The sequence below is a fragment of the Mustelus asterias genome, chromosome 2 (assembly GCF_964213995.1).
Source record: "Mustelus asterias chromosome 2, sMusAst1.hap1.1, whole genome shotgun sequence".
Taxonomy (NCBI): Eukaryota; Metazoa; Chordata; class Chondrichthyes; order Carcharhiniformes; family Triakidae; genus Mustelus; species Mustelus asterias.
In genome coordinates this window covers 40829341-40848932 of record NC_135802.1, presented here as the reverse complement: position 1 = coordinate 40848932, position 19592 = coordinate 40829341, and the positions used below count along the sequence as shown (strand labels likewise).

At 39.6% G+C, this 19592-nt stretch overlaps 1 protein-coding gene across 5 annotated transcripts in view; it reads right to left on the bottom strand.

The window, feature by feature from the left end:
• The window catches only part of abi1a (abl-interactor 1a), a 101835-nt gene that overhangs the window by 54824 nt on the left and 27419 nt on the right, over window positions 1-19592 (bottom strand). For all 5 annotated transcript variants that reach the window (XM_078233962.1, XM_078233953.1, XM_078233970.1 and 2 more), the window contains exon 3: window positions 366-542. In XM_078233962.1, coding sequence (XP_078090088.1) covers window positions 366-542 — 177 coding nt within the window. The remainder of the gene's footprint in view (window positions 1-365; window positions 543-19592) is intronic.

Below are 19592 nucleotides of genomic sequence, written 5' to 3'. Positions count from 1 at the left end.
TAGGCCTTCTTCACAGCTCTATCCACTTGAGTGGCAACCTTTAGAGATCTGTAGATATGACCCCAAGATCTCTGTTCCTCCCAGTCTTCAGAACCCTACCTTCAGGAGAGAGCAACAAATTTGTGTTAGCTGGTTTCTACACCTGTTAGAACTTTTGCATAACAAGAATACACATAGTGTAGCTATACTATTTGCAGTAAACATTAAAAGTCAAAAGATACAGCAGACCTTCCAATTCAAAGTTCACTGTACACATCATCTCAAGGGTGCACATAGACTCACAAGGGCAAGGCCATGAGAACCTGAGATTTTAATAAGGTTACAAATCTGAAGTATCTTGCATCATTTCATCTTGAAAACTTTACCTTCACTCCATGACCAACATCATCCAACACTGTGTAGTCTATGGGTTTCCGAATGTATCTGACCGGTCTCTCAACACTGGCTGGTGCTATGATTTTGTGAGTTCTTGATGTATTCTTGTTGGTAGTCAGAATACCTATCTCCCGACGAGCCACTTTTTCTTTATGGATGTCCACAGTCTAGTTAAAAAGAGAGCAAAGTTAATCTTCGAATTATGAATTAACATAATCTGAATATTTTTCTCTTCCTCCTCTATACTTTCACCCTTCTCCTCTCAAGTTGCTGAACAGCAATGATTTGCCATGATACCCAAGGTAAAAACCCGCCTAAGCCCAATGCTGATACAATATACATGGCAAGTTTAGTAACTGAACTTTGGGCCAAGAGATCAAACAATGTTAACCCCTAAAAGACAATCAAATCCACATGATACAATGGCTGCGTGTCCAAAAACTGAAAACTAAAATGGACAATATTCTGTGATAAGGACCTCATATTCAAATAAGTGTATATTTAATACTTTTACATGAAGTGGCCTTCACTGCACTCAAGCTAATTTAGAAAAAGTTTCCAATACATATTTTAAAATAAAATATGCAGTCATAGAACAGTACAGCACAGAACAGGCCCTTCGGCCCACGATGTTGTGCCGAGCTTTATCTGAAAAAATAAGTCATCCTATCATTTGCCAGCAATACAGAATAAATGTTTCAATCTGCAACTTTTCTTGCTGCAAGATTAACAAGCACGAATCCAATTCATGCTCGCGCATTAGAATTCTGGAAATCATAATTGGCGTCTACTCCTGGTCACAAAGTAAAATTTACCTAAATTATTGCAATTTTAGGAAACAATAAATTTTTCTTTTACAATTTCAATTCAAATTAAGCAACTTCAGATCAAGAGTTGTTAATTGAGCCTCTAGTTCGGAGCCAGAGAACAAATTTTCTGATTTAATTCTATCCCAGGAATCTTTTCATGTCCCTATAGATCAAAGTAAATGTTTCAACTCATTAAACAGTAGATACCGTTGGGTGGAAGAAAGGGAGATCAAATTTAGAAGTCATTTTATGCCAAGTTTGAGAGGATTAGTAAACTATAGTTCTGAATGGGGTAATTTCTGCCATCACTCAAAGTTCTGCTCTGGGGGGAGGGATTATTTCTATACCTCTCCCTTTACACTCATTTCAAAAACCTTCAAAGTATGAACTTTGCTCCTGCCAACATCTACCCATAATCTTGTCCAGATTCCCCAACCAATGTTGCATCTGTGGGATAATTTGTTCAATGATCGATTTTAGATATTTATTTAATGCATTTTTTAGTAGGCTACTCAAACAAAGTCTAAAAGGTGCTTTGGGAATTTGTATAAAGTAGCTATTTTACTTCAAGATGCATCAATGAAAACAAGAAATACAGTAAAGTGTATAATGCCATCACCTCCAATCACCATGCACTAGTTTGTGCAATTGAAACCAATCAGTTCTTCCCCACCCCCTCCCACACACCTTCCTTGTAACAACTTGCTCTATAATTATATGTGCTGAGGTCAAGTGTGAAATGCACAAATGACGGTAGCTAGTGTTAAGAAGATAGTGATCATGAGCAAAGCAACAAAATTGGTCTTGCCACAAGTGCACTTGGCTGAAAAATAATCTTTGATGAGACAATAAGTCCTGATTCCACACACAAATATTAGTCTGTGAAGCGAAACATTGACACTGGGTATAAGACAGGATTTTATATCAAAGGGGTGCAAATATGACAAAGTAGTAAAGCAAAATGGTATTTACTTGAGACAACGTACACTCAATACCTCAGTGTTACATGAACTTCTATCAAATAACAGACTAAAAACCATCTCTTCTGTGCAGAGACTTGGAACCAACATCAACACCACAAGGACAAGTAGCCAAAATATTTTAGGGAGGGGGGGCTTGGCACGGTGGCACAGTGGGGTGTCAGGGGGACTAGCTACGGTAATGCACAGGGTTATGGGGATAGGGCCTTGGTGGGATTGTGGTCGGTGCAGACTCGATGGGCCGAATGGCCTCCTTCTGCATTGTAGGGATTCTATGACTCTAGGCTCAGTTTATGAAGAAAAATACAGTTTTGTGCTCGTGTTACTGCTGCTGACAACATTAAGACTCTTGAAGCCTCATACTCAAGAATTGCGAAGTCATAAAAACATAGAACCAACGCACAGGAACTAATATCAACTAAATCGCAGACGTGGTGAGCCCTATTTTAGTACAAAAGATAAATTCATTCAGTTAGTACCATGACCAAATAGATTGCTACACCAAGATTAATGACATGGCCAATGTCGTCCTAACTCAATTAGTGAATCATGCCCATTAGTCAAACAAATCCAGATGCAACAGGTTTCACTGATCTTCTGGTGCATGAGGTATATTTCAAAAGGCACAATTCAGGCGGACATTTTGTTTTTTCTAGTTACTGCCTACCAAACAGCAGCTGAGATTTCTGGTTGCTTGACAACTTCAATCAATCAGCATATCCCACATGGTCACAATGTATGGGTATCTGCACCAATGGAGTAAAGTCAATCTTTGGATGCCATAGTGGAGTAGTGACACCAATGTGGCATTGATCCCAATGCAAAATTGGTGAATTACTATACACATGGAGGAGCACTGCAAACATTGCCAAAAGTATAACCAATAAACTGAAGGAGATGCTTACTTGCTTCAGCACTGAAAATTTTAAACTTTACCAGAGCTCATTTGCCACTTCATGCAAAATGACAGGAAGCATACATAAATCGAGGTTCGATAGACACATGGCAAGGTCTCGGCACATTTTTCAGCTTCAAGGTCAAATTATTCTTTACAAAAGCACCCATTCCCACTATCATTGGCTTAATGACATGACTGGAGCCCTTGCTGTGTTACTCAGATATATTTATATCACCCGAATGGGCAAACAAAAACTAGGCTTCGGCAAACAACAAAGACTGTCCAGGTCAAAATTAAGTCAACCAGTTAAAAATCTGGAATTTAGGACTTGCTTTGTGGAGGAAAACAGCAAAATCTTCTGAAATATGTATTAAATCCTAACAACACGTCATTTATTCTTTCACGGGATGTGAGCATCAATAGTAAAGCCAGCATTTGTTTCCATCCCTGGCAGTCCTTGAACGGAGTGGCTTTGAGGCCATGTCAGAGGGCAGCTAAGAGTCAACCACATTGTTGTGGATCACATGTAGGCCAGGCTAAGATGCCAGATTTCCTTCCCTGAAAAAGGAAATTAGTGAAACAGATGGCTTTTTAATTTCATGATCACCATTACTGAGATAAACTTCATACCCCAGATTTATTAACTAAATCAGCTGCCATGGTGGGATTTGACCATATGTCTCCCAAGCAGTAGTCTGGGTCTCTGGATTACTGATAACATTACTACTCCACCATCATCTCCTCATGATAGACAGTGTTACAGGTGACATCCCACACAAGTAGTGAGGCACTTGAGAAGTACTTTCTCTCAATGACTAACGCAAAGAGTTTGGTCTGCCTGCCACAAATAATGCTGCAGCGTCCATGCCACAAGATGGGCAGCACGTGGCACAGTGCCTCAGATTCAGGGACCCAGATTCAATCCCAGCCTCAGGACTGAGGAGTTTGCACATTCACCGTGTCTGCGTGCGTTTCCTCTGGGTGCTCCAATTTCCTCGCACAGTCCAAAGATGTTAGGTTGACTGGCCATGTTAAATTGTTCCTTCATGTCAGGGGGATTAGTAGGGTAAATAAGTGGGGTTACAGAGACAGGGCCTGGGTGGGATGGTTGGTAGTGTTGGCTCGATGGGCTGACTGACCTCCTTCTGCACTGTAGGCATTCTATGAAGACTTGGCAGTAAAAGATATCATGAGCATCTCAATCTTAAGACCATCATTAGTTAAGTTCCAACAAAAGCACTTGGCTTCCCAAATCATCAAGTGGCTAAAAGTTATTTTAGTGTTTCTGTTCCCCACAACTTGGCTGTGCAAGTTGATTTAATTCCAGAGACGAAAAGTATCTCCAGCACCTGTGTAGAAAATAACTTACAACTCAAACTATCACCTGTCACTACGAGTCTACAGAGGGTCCCAACCGGTGTGCGGCAGCACACTGGTATGCCATAAAGGCCCCACAAGTCTGCCACAAAGATTAAAAATTATTGAACCTAATGTAAGCAAGTTAAAACCAATCTCTGTTTTCAGCTCTATGATCGGCATCTCCAAGCCTCAATGAACCTCAGGCCTCCCACACCTGCATCGAGGGTTCAGATTTTTGTTGTACATGCGCCAGGCAAATGTAAAAGGGCCTAACCAATGTTTAAAAAAATCAGAACTGCACATCAATGATCCTCTCTCAACCAGCGCATGCTCGGTTCAGATTACCAACATTCACCAGGCACGTGCATCCCTTTCCACGCCACACATGATGATTTGATTTATTGTCACATGTATTAACAGTGAAGAGTATTATTTCTTGCGCATTATACAGACAAAACATGTGGCAACACGTTTTGTCTGTACAGCAGTCTTGGGCATTTGTGGTAACAATAATCTCTCTGGTCAACAAAACGAAGGAGATTGAGATCGACTTCAGAAAATGTAAAGGAGAACATGCCCTTGTCTACAATCATGGGGACGAAGTAGGAAGGGTCGAGAGCTTCAAGTTTTAGGTGTCCAGATCACCAACAACCTGTCCTGGTCCCCCGATGCCGGCACTATAGTTAAGAAAGCCCACCAACGCCTCTACTTTCTCAGAAGACTAAGGAAGTTTGGCATGCCAGCTACGACTCTCACCAACGTTTACAGGTGCACCACAGAAAGCATTCTTTCTGGCTGAAGTAAAGCTGAACTCAAGAACAGCTTCTTCTTCTGCTGCTGTCAGACTTTTGAATGTACTTGCCTTGCATTAAGTTGATCTTTCTCTACACCCTATGACTGTAACACATTCTGCACTCTTGCGTTTCCTTCTCTATGAACGGTATGTTTTGTCTGTATAGCACGCAAGAAACAATACTTTTCACTAGGTTAATACAAGTGACAATAAATCAAATCAAACATACCATTCATAGAAGGAAACAAGAGTGCAGAATGTGTTACAGTCATTGCTAGGGTGTAGAGAAAGATCAACTTAATATAAGGGGGGGGGTGTTAGGAGAGAGAGAACGAACACCAACAAAGCCAACTCAAAGCACATCAAGTCATTATCGGAATCAGAATTTGCTGCTCAAGATGGAAAATAGTATACCTCAACAGCACTCTAATGTCCCTCCCTCAAAATGCACTGGCTTGGCATACCAAAATGCTGGATGAGTCAAGCCAAAGTTGAACCACATAATAAACACCCTGTTAAACCAACAGGCCAGCAATTTGCACCTACAAGTCTGGGACAAATATGCTTTGTGCAAGACCAAATGCCCAAAAATGGACAAGGAGAACAAAATGGTAATCAAATCTTTCCCACCCCCAACTCTCTTCTCAAAAAGTGCTTTAGACTTCTGAATATACACACTATTTAGCAAAATGTAGATTTTAATGGTTCACTGTAGAGCCAAGTACAATGAGGCAATAGTCAATGACAATTCAGTTAAATGCATTTTTACCAGCAGTTTCCCACCCTGCAGTTCTTGGGTTCTCTCTCCAGAGCCATCAAGGATGCTTTTCTGGCCACGTCACTCAAGTCAATGACCTGAACATTAAATCCATTGCTCTGCCCACCCTTCACCCCACAAAAGGAAAAATACAGTGGAGTTTCGATTAGAAGTGTTATTTGACAAACTTAAAATACAAATTCTGAAGTGATCCACCACACTAAGTGCAATTCTAATACAGACCTTAAAAAAAGTTACAAGAATAAGATAATAATTAGGCTATTCTCAGGGCAAAAGTTTAAACTTACTGAGCTAGTCCATGTATTACTTTCCTATGGTCTGATTGGCAAGTTTGCAAAACCCAATATTGAATTGTTATTCACCAACGTTCTTCACTGCAATGGACCTTCACCTGGTAGATAGCATACCCAGTGGCATGGCCACCCACCATGGTGAATAGTTCTATCCTGGATGATGCAAAGGGTCACATTTTTAAGCAGTTCAGTTGTTAGGGTGACAATGGTTAGCACTGCTGCCTCAGTACCAGGGACCTGGCATCAATTCTGACCTCGGATGACTGCCTGTGTGGAATTTGCATGTTCTCCCCATGTCTGTTGGGTTTCCTCCCACAGTCCAAAGATGTGCGCGTTAGGTTGATTGGCCATGCCAAGTTGCCCCTTAGTGTCGGGGCATGGCAGAATAAATATGTAGGGTTACAGGGATAGGGTGACATTGTAGGAGCGGTATGGTGGCACAGTGGTTAGCACGTTGCCTCAGTTTCATGGATCCGGGTTCAATTCTGGCCTCAGGTGACTGTATGAAGTTTGCACATTCTCCTCGTGTCCGCATGTGTTTCCTCCAGGCGCTCTGGTTTTCTCGCGCAGTCCAAAAATGTGTGGATTAGATTAATTGGACATGCTAAATTGCTCCAACTTCTGAAGAAAGATCAGACTTCAAAGATTATCGGTCAAGTATTTCAACGATTTTGTTTGTTTCCACGTTTCCGGTATCTGTAGTATTGTGCATGTGTTCCAACCTCAATTTACTTCCCAAAGTCCTTGAACACATTATTGCCTCAAACTCTCACCCACACTTTCTGGAACTTCATGTTAGAATCCCTCCAATCAGGTTTTCACCTTTAACAGTACCAAAACGGCAGTTTAAAAAAAAATGAAGCAGAGAGAAGACAATTCTACCGACCACAAATTTTGTTCCACGGTAAATATTATGCACAGGTAATTTCATCCGGAATTTGTTCAGTTTTACAAATAAATCTACATGACTGCACCAAAAAAAAGTCATTCATTGAGAACTACTTTGGGGTATCCCAAAGATGTGAATGGCATTAATGAAATGTAAGCTGTGTTTCTTAGTGAATTTTTACTTGAGTTTGTCTCCTTTTCGAGAAGCAAAATTTTCAGATTCACATTTTTAGAGCACAGTTTGTCTATTTCAGCTCTACTGCTCTAAACAAGGCAAGCAGCAAAACAATTCAGTGCAATCTAATAGTCAAACAGGCACTTTTTAGCTGCAAAGCAAAATATTACACTCCATGCTCTTCGCTAAATGGCCTTGCCAGCAGTTGCTCGTGTTTGCCTGACGGCTTCATTAAAGCAACTACAAAATTTGTGCTGAAAGTAATTTAAATACTTCAGCCATCACCTATTAAACAGGTCTGAATTTTAATACTCAAAAGAACAAAATTACTTTAGCCAAAGGAAAAGTGGAGAGCTAGATTACTTAAAGCCACAACACTCAGTTTAAATTAGAATCCTAACCAGCAGCAGCTCCAGAACAATTCAGAGCAATAGTGCAATCCGACACCCAATTAAATTCAGCTTTGACATTAATTTAAAGAAGAAATAGAGATACACAAAGCTGCTGTGTCTAGCAATTGTAACTTTTCTGTACTATGCACAGCCAAATGTCAGCATCCTTCAAAGTGAATCATTTTTAAAAGCAACCACCTTGGTTGTGTCAGCTTGATTGGTTAATTCGACAGATCATTGAATATTACATGCAGGTAATAAGAACCTAACCTGAGCAATCGAACTAAAAATGTTAAAAGATTGTTCACTAATTCACATAAAGGACATGCTATGAGCAGCTTGTTCAGACCAGAATAGTTAATTATATGTTATTAATTATGGGAGCTTTAAGAATTCAGTAGTTCCATTACTCAAGTGTCAGTCCTTAAGATACATGAAATAGATATAAAAAAGAGAAAGGGTATGTCTATACTTTTAGCTCTAACATTTCCATAACTAATGGGTTCCACCTATTCAATCACTTGTTCAAAATTAAATTAACCTTTCAACTGATACAATCCATAAGTTTGGTGCGAATTTCCAACTTAAGCTATTTTAATATTAATTTTCAAAAAGTGATACTTGAAATGCATTCTTTATTCGATAAAGCAGGCCTCTCAGCAAATCATTAATATTCATTGAAGCAGGCCTCTCACCAAATCATATTAATAAGGGTACCTGGTAGGTGTAAATTACTGGGCAGATTAAGAAACATAAAATGGTTACTGCACAGTCTGTACTGCCTCTGCAAGAGCAATCCATTTAATCCCACTATTCCAACCCACTTCACGTAACCTAACATTTTCTTTTCCTTGACGTACTGGTTTAATTCCCTTTAAAAGCCATACTGAATGTGCCTCCACCACCATTTCAGATAGTACATTCCAGATCCTCCTAGTAAAATGCTTTTCATGTCATTTTTGGTTCTTTAGCCAATCACCTTAATTCAGAGTCCACTGGTCCTTGGGCCCTTCTGCCCAAGGAAACAGCTGCGCTTCTTCGATTGTGTCTGGACCCCTCATTGAGCACCCTTAAATCTCCTCAATCTTCTCTAAAGGAAAATAAACCCAGCTTCTCCAATCTATTCACATAACAGGTCTCTCACCAGGAATCATTTTGTAAATCTTTGCTATATCCTCATGTTTCAACACCCTTCCTGTTGTGCTGTGCCTAGAAGAGGCGAAATCAGTGCATTATAGAAGTTAATCACAAGTTCTTCTTTCTACATTAGCCCAGGATCCTGCATGTCTTTTTAAACACATTCTCAATCTGCCCTGCCACCTTCAACAATGTGTGTACCTATACCCCCAGCTCTCTGTTCCTGTTCTTCCTTGAGGACTGTGCCCTTTAGTTCTATTACCTCTCCTTGGTCTCCCGACAAAAGAGATATCACTTGCACTAAGTTTTATTTTCCACATGACCAAGCATTCCAACAGCCTGCATCCTCAAAGTTCCTCACAGTTCTTAATGTTTGCAAGTTTTGTCTCATCTGCACATCAAAACCGTGCCCTCTGCACACAAGTGTACCTTCCCGCATTCAAAAAGCAATTAACCACTGCAGTTTCCTGTCCCTTAGCCAGTTTTGTATCCTTTTTGATCCATAAGTATAGCACTTTATCAAATGCCTTTTGAAAGTCTTCATACACCACATCAATTACATTATCCCCAACAACCAACTGCTCCTTCAAAAAGTAAAATTCAAAATCAAGTTAATGAGACAAATTCCCTTCAACAAATGCATGCAGGCTTGTCCAAGTGACAGTCTCAATTTCATTTGGACAGATTAGAGGTGGTTTTGGTTACAATATTAGCCAACAAGGAAGAAAGCAGAGAGACCAAATGAAAATAATACAGGAAAAAATGGTAATCGATGGTATACTTTTTAAAGAGGAAGGTGTCTGGCATATTTCCTGCAGATACTTTGAAGTCAAGTATGGAATAACTGCAAAATCAAAAATTAAGGTGGTAAAAACATATGAAACCAAGGAAAACATTTAGTTATAATCTATAATCCCAACACTACATTGCATACTCCAACCTCTAAACCACTGGGATCAGTGCTACATGCCTCCTGGTCTCAACATTGCGATTTAACATATGTAATTCAACTAGGCACAGACTACTTGCATAATACCACATAATGCTTCACCTTCAGTAAAGAAACTGCTTTCACAAAGGTCTTTAGTTCCTGTAACCTGCTCAACATCAACAGCCAGATGAAAGCAAAGCAGCTATGTTTTATTACACCTGTGACAGCAAGGCTCCCTTTCTCCCTTGGACTTAGCGCTCGTCTTTAATAGCAGTCAGTGAAAGGGCTGAAGCAATAGCAGTGTGAACGTCATTAATTGTAAATGCAATCATCACAAACCCTTCACTGACTTAGCTCTGCCACTAGCGTTATATGTGACAGCTATACATTGTACGTGCATAGTTAGCAACTGGTCATTCTCAGCTCATCCCAGTGACTATACTTTGATTTGATTTATTGTCACATGCATTAACATAGTGAAAAGTATTGTTTCTTGCGCGCTATACAGACAAAACATACCGTTCTTAGAGAAGGAAACGAGAGAGTGCAGAATGTAGTGTTATAGTCATAGCTAGGGTGCAGAGAAAGATCAACTTAATACAAGGCAAGTCCATTCAAAAGTCCGACAGCAGCAGGAAAGAAGTTGTTCTCAAGTCAGTTGGTATGTGAACTCAGACTTTTGTATCTTTTTCTCGAAAGAAGAAAGTGGAAGAGAGAGAATGTCCAGGGTGCGTGGGGTCCTTAATTATGCTGGCTGCTTTGTGTGTTGGGTTGGGTTACATTCATGACCTTTTGTAGTTCCTTGCAGTCTTGGGCAGAGCAGGAGCCATGCCAAGCTGTGATACAACCAGAAAGAATGCTTTCTATGGTGCATCTGTGAAAGTTGGAGTCATGGCTGACATGCCAAATTTCCTTAGTCTTCTGAGAAAGTAGAGGCATTGGTGGGCTTTCTAAATTATGGTGTCAGCATGGGGGGGAACCAGCACAGGTTGGTGATCTGGACACCTAAAAACTTGAAGCTCTCGACCCTTTCTACTTCGTCCCCATTGATGTAGACAGGGGCATGTTCTCCTTTACGCTTCCTGAAGGATGACAATCTCCTTCGTTTTGTTGACATTGAGGGAGAGATTATTGTTGCCCCACCAGTTTCTCTATCTCATTCCTATATTCTGTCTTGTCATCGTTTAAGATCCGACCCACTACGGTGATGTCATCAGCAAACTTGAAAATCGAATTGGAGGGGAATTTAGCCACACAGTCATCGGTGTATAAGGAGTACAGTAGGATCTGGGAAACAGCCTTGTGGGGCACCGGTGTTGAGGATGGTCGTGGAGGTGGTGTTGTTGCCTATCCTTACTGATTGTGGTCTGAGAGTTAGGAAGTTCAGAATCCAGTCGCAGAGGGAGGTGCCGAGGCCCAGGCCACAGAGTTTGGAGATGGGTTTCATGGGAATAATGGTGTGAAAGGCTAAGCTGTAGTCAATAAATAGGAGTCTGACATAGGTGTCCTTGTTATCTAGGTGTTCCAGGGTTGAGTGCAGGGCCAGGGAAATGGTGTCTGCTGTGGACCTGTTGCGGTGGTAGGCGAACTGTAGTGGATCCAGATAGTCCAGGAGGCTGGAATTGATTCGTGCCATGACTAACCTTTCGAAGCACTTCATAATGATGGATGTCAGAGCCATTGGCCGATAGTCATTAAGGTATGCTGCTTGGTTTTTCTGAGGTACTGGGTTGATGGTCGTCTTCTTGAAGCAGATCGGGACTTCAACCTTTCTTTACAACAATCTGAAGATGTCTGTGAATACCCCCACCAGCTGATCCACGCAGGATCTGAGTGCACGTCCAGACCATCCAGGCCAGTCGCTTTCCGTGGGTTGACCTTCAAGAAAGCTGCTCTGTCACCAGTTTAAACACAAAACAGCAAAAGGGCGATATATATTGGAGCGCAGCATACTTAGGTTAAAGATCTCATTCACAGAACAATCCATTACGGTATCTTCTGCAGTGCCCAACGTAGGTTGCTGTTGTTGGTGTCTCTATAGAACAATCCACTGCAAGATACCAATAGTGCCAGTTTTATATTAGCTAGCAGTTATCACTGGTCAGGTTCATTCACTGACCATTATCCACCCTTGGTGGTTTAAACAATTCTCAGATTGAATATGCTATGATGCGATTGATTTGACAGCATCCTTCCTTCTGCAAGAGATGATGGAAATGCTCAGAACTTTAGCGAGAGCAGATGAGATCATCTGCTGCATTTCTTTTGGTGACTGAACAAGCTGATTCGAGAAGAGCAAAGTTTGCCCAAGTGCCGCACATGAAGGTGTCCCTTGCTAACGTTGCCGGATGGTCTCTGTTGACACCTTGTTTGCAGGGCAGGCATGTGTTTCAGATCTTCAGAAACCACATGTCGTCATGGTGGTGAATAATGGTGTTATGTAGATCAATGTTATCAACTACTGTTACTGTCTTTCCAGGTATATTGACCATGCATCTATCATACTGTGAAGCTCTGATAGTTAACCACAATGTTTAACTTGTTAATTGCATGCAATACTGCCAAGCAGTCTCAAAAGGAAATTGAAGTTTAACACTCAAAATATTCAAAAGGACAGTGATCTGGAAATATTGCATGCCAGACAGAAATGGACAGAAGTTATCTACAAGATCCTGGGGGCACAATTGCAAAAAATCGTAAGTCAACTGGTAATGCTTTCATGTACCACTCAGGGACTTGCATCTTGGTTGCAGACTATTTCAGGGATAAAATAGCTAAAGCCAAGTTGATCCAAAATTTAAAATTCCTCATTGAATCAGAAAGCTAGAAATGATCCTGATGAATGGAAAGTGCAACGGTTTTGTAAAAATCAGATCTTCACAGTGAGCAAGAGTAGCAAGTTGGACTTCTAAAACCTTGATAATCCAAACAACGGCCAAATAAAATGGCTACAACAACTTTCAACTTCAGGTATTTTTCCAAATTTATCTAAAAATGTTGGCTATGAACTATGAATTTTGAACAATTTTATTTTCAAAAACAGCTCAAGAAATTCAATTCCATTTTTAATAAAACCACTGCATCAAACAACCCATGAGATTGGAGACTAGCTCGTCAGCACATCCAATAATCCAAACACCTCCACATTGGAATGCTAGGATCAGCAAGGCAACTTAATGTCATTTACAGTGGGGAGAAAATGTCATAAGTATGGCACTGCAATTGTTTGCCATTTTGCTCCACACAAGGCACAAATATTAAAATGTGCTTAATTTGGAAATTATGCCATAGTAAATCTTTTTTCAATGTTAAAGGTATTGCTGAAAAAAGGGCAAAATTTTTTGTCCTGTACTCAGAATACTTCAAGAATACCATTGGGAAATAAAAAATAGAATAAATATTCTATTCTATTTTAAAACAATAATTTATCGTATGAGAAGTGTTTTCTTCTCATACAGCATTAATTGTATTCCCCTTATAAATTAGTAATCCTGCAAAGTGCCCTGATGAGTGCAAGGCAAAAAGCTTCAACATCAATTTTTTTCAGCAATACTATTGTTTTGTAAGACAAAACTAAAAGATATACTGCCCTATGTCATAGCTGTTAAGTTTCAACAAGTCACAAATTACAGTTGTGTACTTAAAATCATTTAATTAATTGGCACAGTATTTTTTGGTCATCAGGTTTTTGCTTGCCTGCTCATGGAGAGAAGCAGTTCATCAGTATTTCCTGGACTACAGTTCAAGTCTTTTCCTGGGAAAGTACAAGATCATGGGATCAGAAAGCAGCAAACAGTAAGTGATTTACACATGGATGAGGAGAAAAGGGGCAAAGGAGAAATTGTATCAACTTAATTTGCAAAAGCAGAAAAAAAATAAGCTGGACGAAATGCTTATTTGTAAATTAAATCGGTTCAAAAATTTAATCTCCTGAACTTTGTAAATTACAAATTTACCAAAATTGAACACAATTCAAGCAGCAGCATCATTCTCATTTTTCAAAAACAAAAAACCATCTTAAATATCAAATAAGATTTTCAAATCTACTTTCGGGTTCAACAATGCCTAGATTGAATTAAGGAATTTTTGTAGACATGATTGATGCATAAAGTGAGAAAAGGCGAGCACAAAAGTTGCTCTGATTTGACATCCAGAAATAACTGGATGACAGGATCAGGTTCAGTCAAACCACCAATATAATAAAAATGAAGAATGGCCACTTAGACAAAATACCATGAAAATTATTCCCCAGCAGGACAGAAACTTAGATAATACACAGCAACACAACAATTCAGAATTAAAATGGTGTAATCCCACATATGAACATTTGAAGGGAAACAGGTGTGTTAAGATCTAATCAATGCCATGTAAATTACATGTCAAAAGCAAAGCCTATGCCAACTGTGCCATTATCACCTTGAAGCTCAAAAATCACTCAAAGACTTGGATAGGCCTCATTGGTTCGTGCAAACACAGCCTGTAACTCATTTGACTTCTATTTATTTGGACATAACAGCATGGATAGGAGTTTAAATATGCCGAGTAGTTTAATGGAAATATTTATCCACAGCAAGTTCCGAATGGAGTGATATGGAAATCATTAAGTACAGTAAAGGTAAATTGCCCTGACTGACACCAAAGACACAGTCTGGCTTTTCTCACCCCTTTAATTGGTTAGGTAGACAAGTGCTGGGTAGACATTTAGAAAAATAATTCCAATCATATCCATCAAGGATGCTGCACAGAAACTCTCCAGTAAATTCCCATTTTAAATGTTCATTCAAAGGACATTTCAGCCAGACATCTGTTTCCTGTAAGGGGTATGCTTAGAATTCAGCTAAGTTTTGCAGGGTGCCAACTTGTCTAAGGAAACTTTTAAATTGGTAGCTTTGAGCACAAATAAGTAGTCATTTTAGACATTTAAGCAGAGCTGATGCATTTTTGTTTATCTGTATTCTCCCTGGGATTTCAGAGCAGAGTTTTGATTAGGTTGATTGACAGGGCCAGAGTCATGTGCTTAATGGGAGGAGCTAAACTGCAGCAAAGAAATACTGTTGACAGTTTCATTTTAAAAATAAAGGGAGTTGCTGCCCAAACTGCCAGGAGAAAGCAGTGGCACTCTCTCTTAAAAGGCCTCAGAGCTCTTAAGCTGGTAACCCAAGTCACAGCAAGTATGCCTGTGTTTGCAAGCTAATTTTAAAGAGGGGTGTTAGTCTAAAAGAGGAATATTGCTTTAATTGGAACTCATAGCAATAGGTTAGCAATTTAGACATGTATCTTGGCATGTTTCAGTATGCTGAATTGTTAAAGCTTAAGCTAATGTTTTTGTTATGGTTAAACTATGTTAAATAAAGTTTGTTTTGATAAAAGCTTCCCAGTACAATTGTGCCTGAACCGAGACATCTTATCCTCACACTAATGCCAAAACAAAAAGTCGTTGGGGTCTCGTCTGACTTCATAGTTTACCTTGGGGTATCTGATCTGGGTACCCCAAAATCAGAGAGGCTACAATTCTTAACTAATTACCCCTCAAAATAACTTCACATAATAAACTAATACTTTCACTCTTCGCATAAAGTTAAGACACCCAGGACTACACCACTCACTCTTCTCCCATGATCATCCCACTCACCCACAGGGTAAGTTTGTGAACTCTTAAAGACAACAAATCAGGGACAGTCAGAATGGTTTTGCAAAAGACACATCTAACTTATTTCCCTCAATTGTTTAGAGTGCAGCTGGAAGATACTCGATGATCCATCTGCTTTTTAAAAAAGTTTTATGCTGTCTGGGGGGTGAGAGTATCGCTGGCAAAGCCAACATTAAACTTAATCTCCAATTGTCCTTAGCAAGTTTTTTGAAATACTTTTTTTTCAAACTTTATCTGCCAGTTTCATACAACCAAGTAGCTTCCTATGCCATTTCAGGAGGGCAGTGTAGAGTCAGGGTCGGTGAGCTCAGTTGGCTAGACATTTCTGACGCAAAGCAATGCCAACAGCAGGGGCTCAATTCCTGTACCGGCTGAGGTGATTCATAAAGGCCCCACCTTCTGCAGGCAGCACAGTAGTTAGTACTACTGCCTCACAGTGCCAGAAACATGGGTTCAATTCTAGCCTTGGATGACTATGTGTGGAGTTTGCACGGGTTTTTTGCAGGTGCTCCAGTTTCCCCCTGCTCAGTCCAAAGATTTGCAGGTTAGGTGGATTGGTCATGTCAAATTGTCCCTTAGTATCCCAAGATGTGTAGGTTAGGGAAACTAGCGGGGTAAATACATGGGGTTACAGGGATAGGGCAGTGTGGGGGCCTGGGTAAGATGCTCTGTTGGAGAGTTGGGGCAGACTCGATGGACCAAATTGCCGTCTTATACACTCTAGCAATTCTGTGATTCTCAATTTGCTCCTCCCCTGGGGTATGGTGATCCCTCAGGTTAAACCAACGCCAATCATCTCCCGCTCCAGGCAGAGAACAGCCCAAGGTCATCCGGGATTATGGCAACTTTACACTGCTCTGGGTCTGGAGTCAGATGTAGGCCAGATCAGTTAAGGACAGTAGATTTCCTTTCCTGAAGTACATGAAACAAATAGTGTTTTTAAAACAAAAACCAATAGTTTCTCTGCAACCATTACTGAGGCTAGCCTAAAGCCACATTTATTAATTTGAATTAAAATTCCACTCTCTGCAATGGTAGGATTCTCTATCATTGGTCAAGAGAACTATATCATTAACATTATGCTAACTTTTACTAATATGTCATATAAAAGAGAGTTGATGCTAAAAATAAAATACACGCTAGAGAAAGCAGAACTGTGCAATAGGAAGCAGGTTATAAGACAGAAAACAGTGTAGAGCTAATTGGGCATTATTTGCATGTTTTGTGATGTGCAGGTGATTTATTTTCAGTAGGTACAAAGGTATATTACAGTTATCTGATACCAGATGACGAGGAGAAGCAGCAGATAGAAGAATGCATGATTGGTTAACTCTGTGGGCAAAGTGGTAAAGTAGTGTGAAGAGTAAGTATATTAAAGAATGATATAATTCTTAACAACAAGGATCTAGGGATGTAAATTCCTGAATCTTTCAAGGTGGAACAAAGGTCATTGATAAAGAGGCAAACAAGATTCTGGGTTTTAAAACATTTAGGAAGTGAATATTAAAGCAAGAAAGCGATGCTGAATTTATACAAGACTGTTTTCAGTATTACATGCAGTTACCAGCACAACATTTTAAAAATATTACAGCTATGATGCAGGAGTGGTTTACGGATAAAGGATCTTTTCACTGGATCACAGAAAATTAAACAGTGGGATAGCAAGTGGTTCTCAAAATTTCAAGTGTGAGGGAGTAAATAATGAACGGCAGTTTGGGAAACAAAACTTATCACTGGAGCATAGTTAGTTAGAAATATATTCAGATTATTGGAACATGAAATACTGTGCAATTAGAGGCAGAAGCAATTAAACTACCTGAAAAATGAAACATTAAAAATGGATGGGGAAGGAGGAAATTGGATTAGAACAGTTCAAACCAGCTTAAAAAAATGCACAGAGCTGAACAGTCACCCCCTGTTCGAGGATTCACCACCCTGCCAGATTCATGTGTTTGCCAATTCCAAGTCAGATGCTCCCAGAGATCAAGGACTTCAGTGCAATGCAATATCTGGATCACTTCAAGTTCCCAACATTCTTGGAGTTTTTTTAAAACTTTCTATATAAGTTAACCAAAAACCAATCTCAATCTTTGGTCGTCCAAAGCCATTTCAGTAGAACTATTTTCCTTTCTCATCCCACTTGCATAGATGACTCTATAAGCTCAAGATTTTAATACTGGAGTTGCATCTCAGGAGTCCCTGATATTCTTGCGCTTCTGCACAGAACACGAGATCGAAAATGCAATCCTTCCTTCCCTTTTCTCGAACATCTTTAGTTTTAAAATTAAACTGTCACTACATTTGTTGTTCCTTTCCAGCTTTAAATACAGCACACTGCTTGATGATCTTCACTGTAAAAATTAAGATACAATTACTTGTTTTAAGTCATGCATTCGAACTTCAAAATTATGAAGTTTCACATGTTAGTTTTTCTTCTCTTGTACAATCTTTTTAAGTTCTTAAACACCCTCAATTCATCACTACATGAATAGAAAGATTCTTCAGCCTTGATATTGTGCAATACGATTTGGGCTGTCTCTGAACGGTTTTGTTTTGCTCATAGCAAAAAGCCAGTTTTCAGTAATGAAAATCTTTGATTCAAAACCTGCAATCTTCCATGAATCATTGAGGAACATCTACCCAGGATTAACAGTTATAGTTTTGTAGTACAATGAAGTTCACCTGAGATGTCCAGATCCTATCTCCTTGAAGAGGCGGCAAATTAAATTACATGTTCAGTAAAATAGAGCACATGACTTCAAAAACAAAGATATCAATCTGCAAGGTATTTCAACAGGTCCCAAAATTGCCACAGTATCCCTGCACAATGCACTGGAGAATATTTTTAACATTTCTCAATGTGTTTATGGCCTCACATAAGACCCATCCAAATCACTCAGATGTAGCAATTCTTTACATTACTCAGCAGCTCACAAGGCCAATTCAAATGGCATTCCAAGAAGTGCAAACTCGACTGACATTTAGAACAGACCTATTACAGCTGCCACAATGCCTTCTCTGAAGGGAATCCGTGAAAACAACTCACTACGATGGGATTTGAATTACAGAACTAAGTTACTGGATAAGTTCCATAACCACTAGACGACCATAGCCATGGATTCTGAACACTGTAGATTTGTTTGGAAATTAAACAAGATTAAAATAATCAGAACTTGTTTCAAGTTTTACTACGTTGACTTTGAGCTGCAACATGTTCTGTAAGGCTTAGGAAAACCGGATGGGATCATATAGCAATTCCAATCCCACAGAAACAATTTACTAAATAAATTAAGTGCATTATTTTGAAAATACACCTGTTACAGCCCATTAAAATGGTCAGAAACTAGAGTAAAGTCTAAATAATATGGCCAAGTACAACTATAGCTTCATTCAGGCTATTGTCAAGGATGATCCATTTATTTTATACATCATCCAAAAAATCAAGCACTGTACATGGTGGTCTTCACCATCCACCCACCCACTTGTTTCACCATTAACAGGAAGAACTTCAAAAAATGGCAGTGCTTATGAAAGTCACTTATCCATTTGCTGGAAGACTTAATCCAGTGAAAGCATAAAACTGAGCTTTAATCTTCACAGCGTTAGCAAGAACAATACCGCAGGGCATATTTATTTTGCCTGCCAGACAGATAACCTGATCATTTGAAACAAACATGACAAGAGTCGGGAAAAGATTGAGACCTACATTAAGAGAATCAAGTTGCACTTCAGCATTCTGAAACAAGAGTTTTAAAAAACTGTGCATCCAGTAACCAAATTTTTCTTGCTGAAATTTTCACTTTCATAATACATTGATGCTTGCTGGTTTTACTTGTGCCAGTAGTACTCACCTATGTGACCATTCTTCACATGCAAATCTATATCACGTGCTACAAACTAGTTAAATTTGAAGAACATTATTGTAAAGCCCCATACTGTTGCCACGAGAACTGTAACTACATGCATTTTCAACAAGAATGATTAGGTAGTTATACGGGTAAATTGTGGGTATTCCTCCATACTGAATTCAGAAAGGAACCAATTTTTTTTTAAAAAGTGGGCCCCAGTGCCAGATGGTACATTTGGATATCGGACTTAGGAAAAAAGCAACATTTCAGCAACTTAGACAACTAG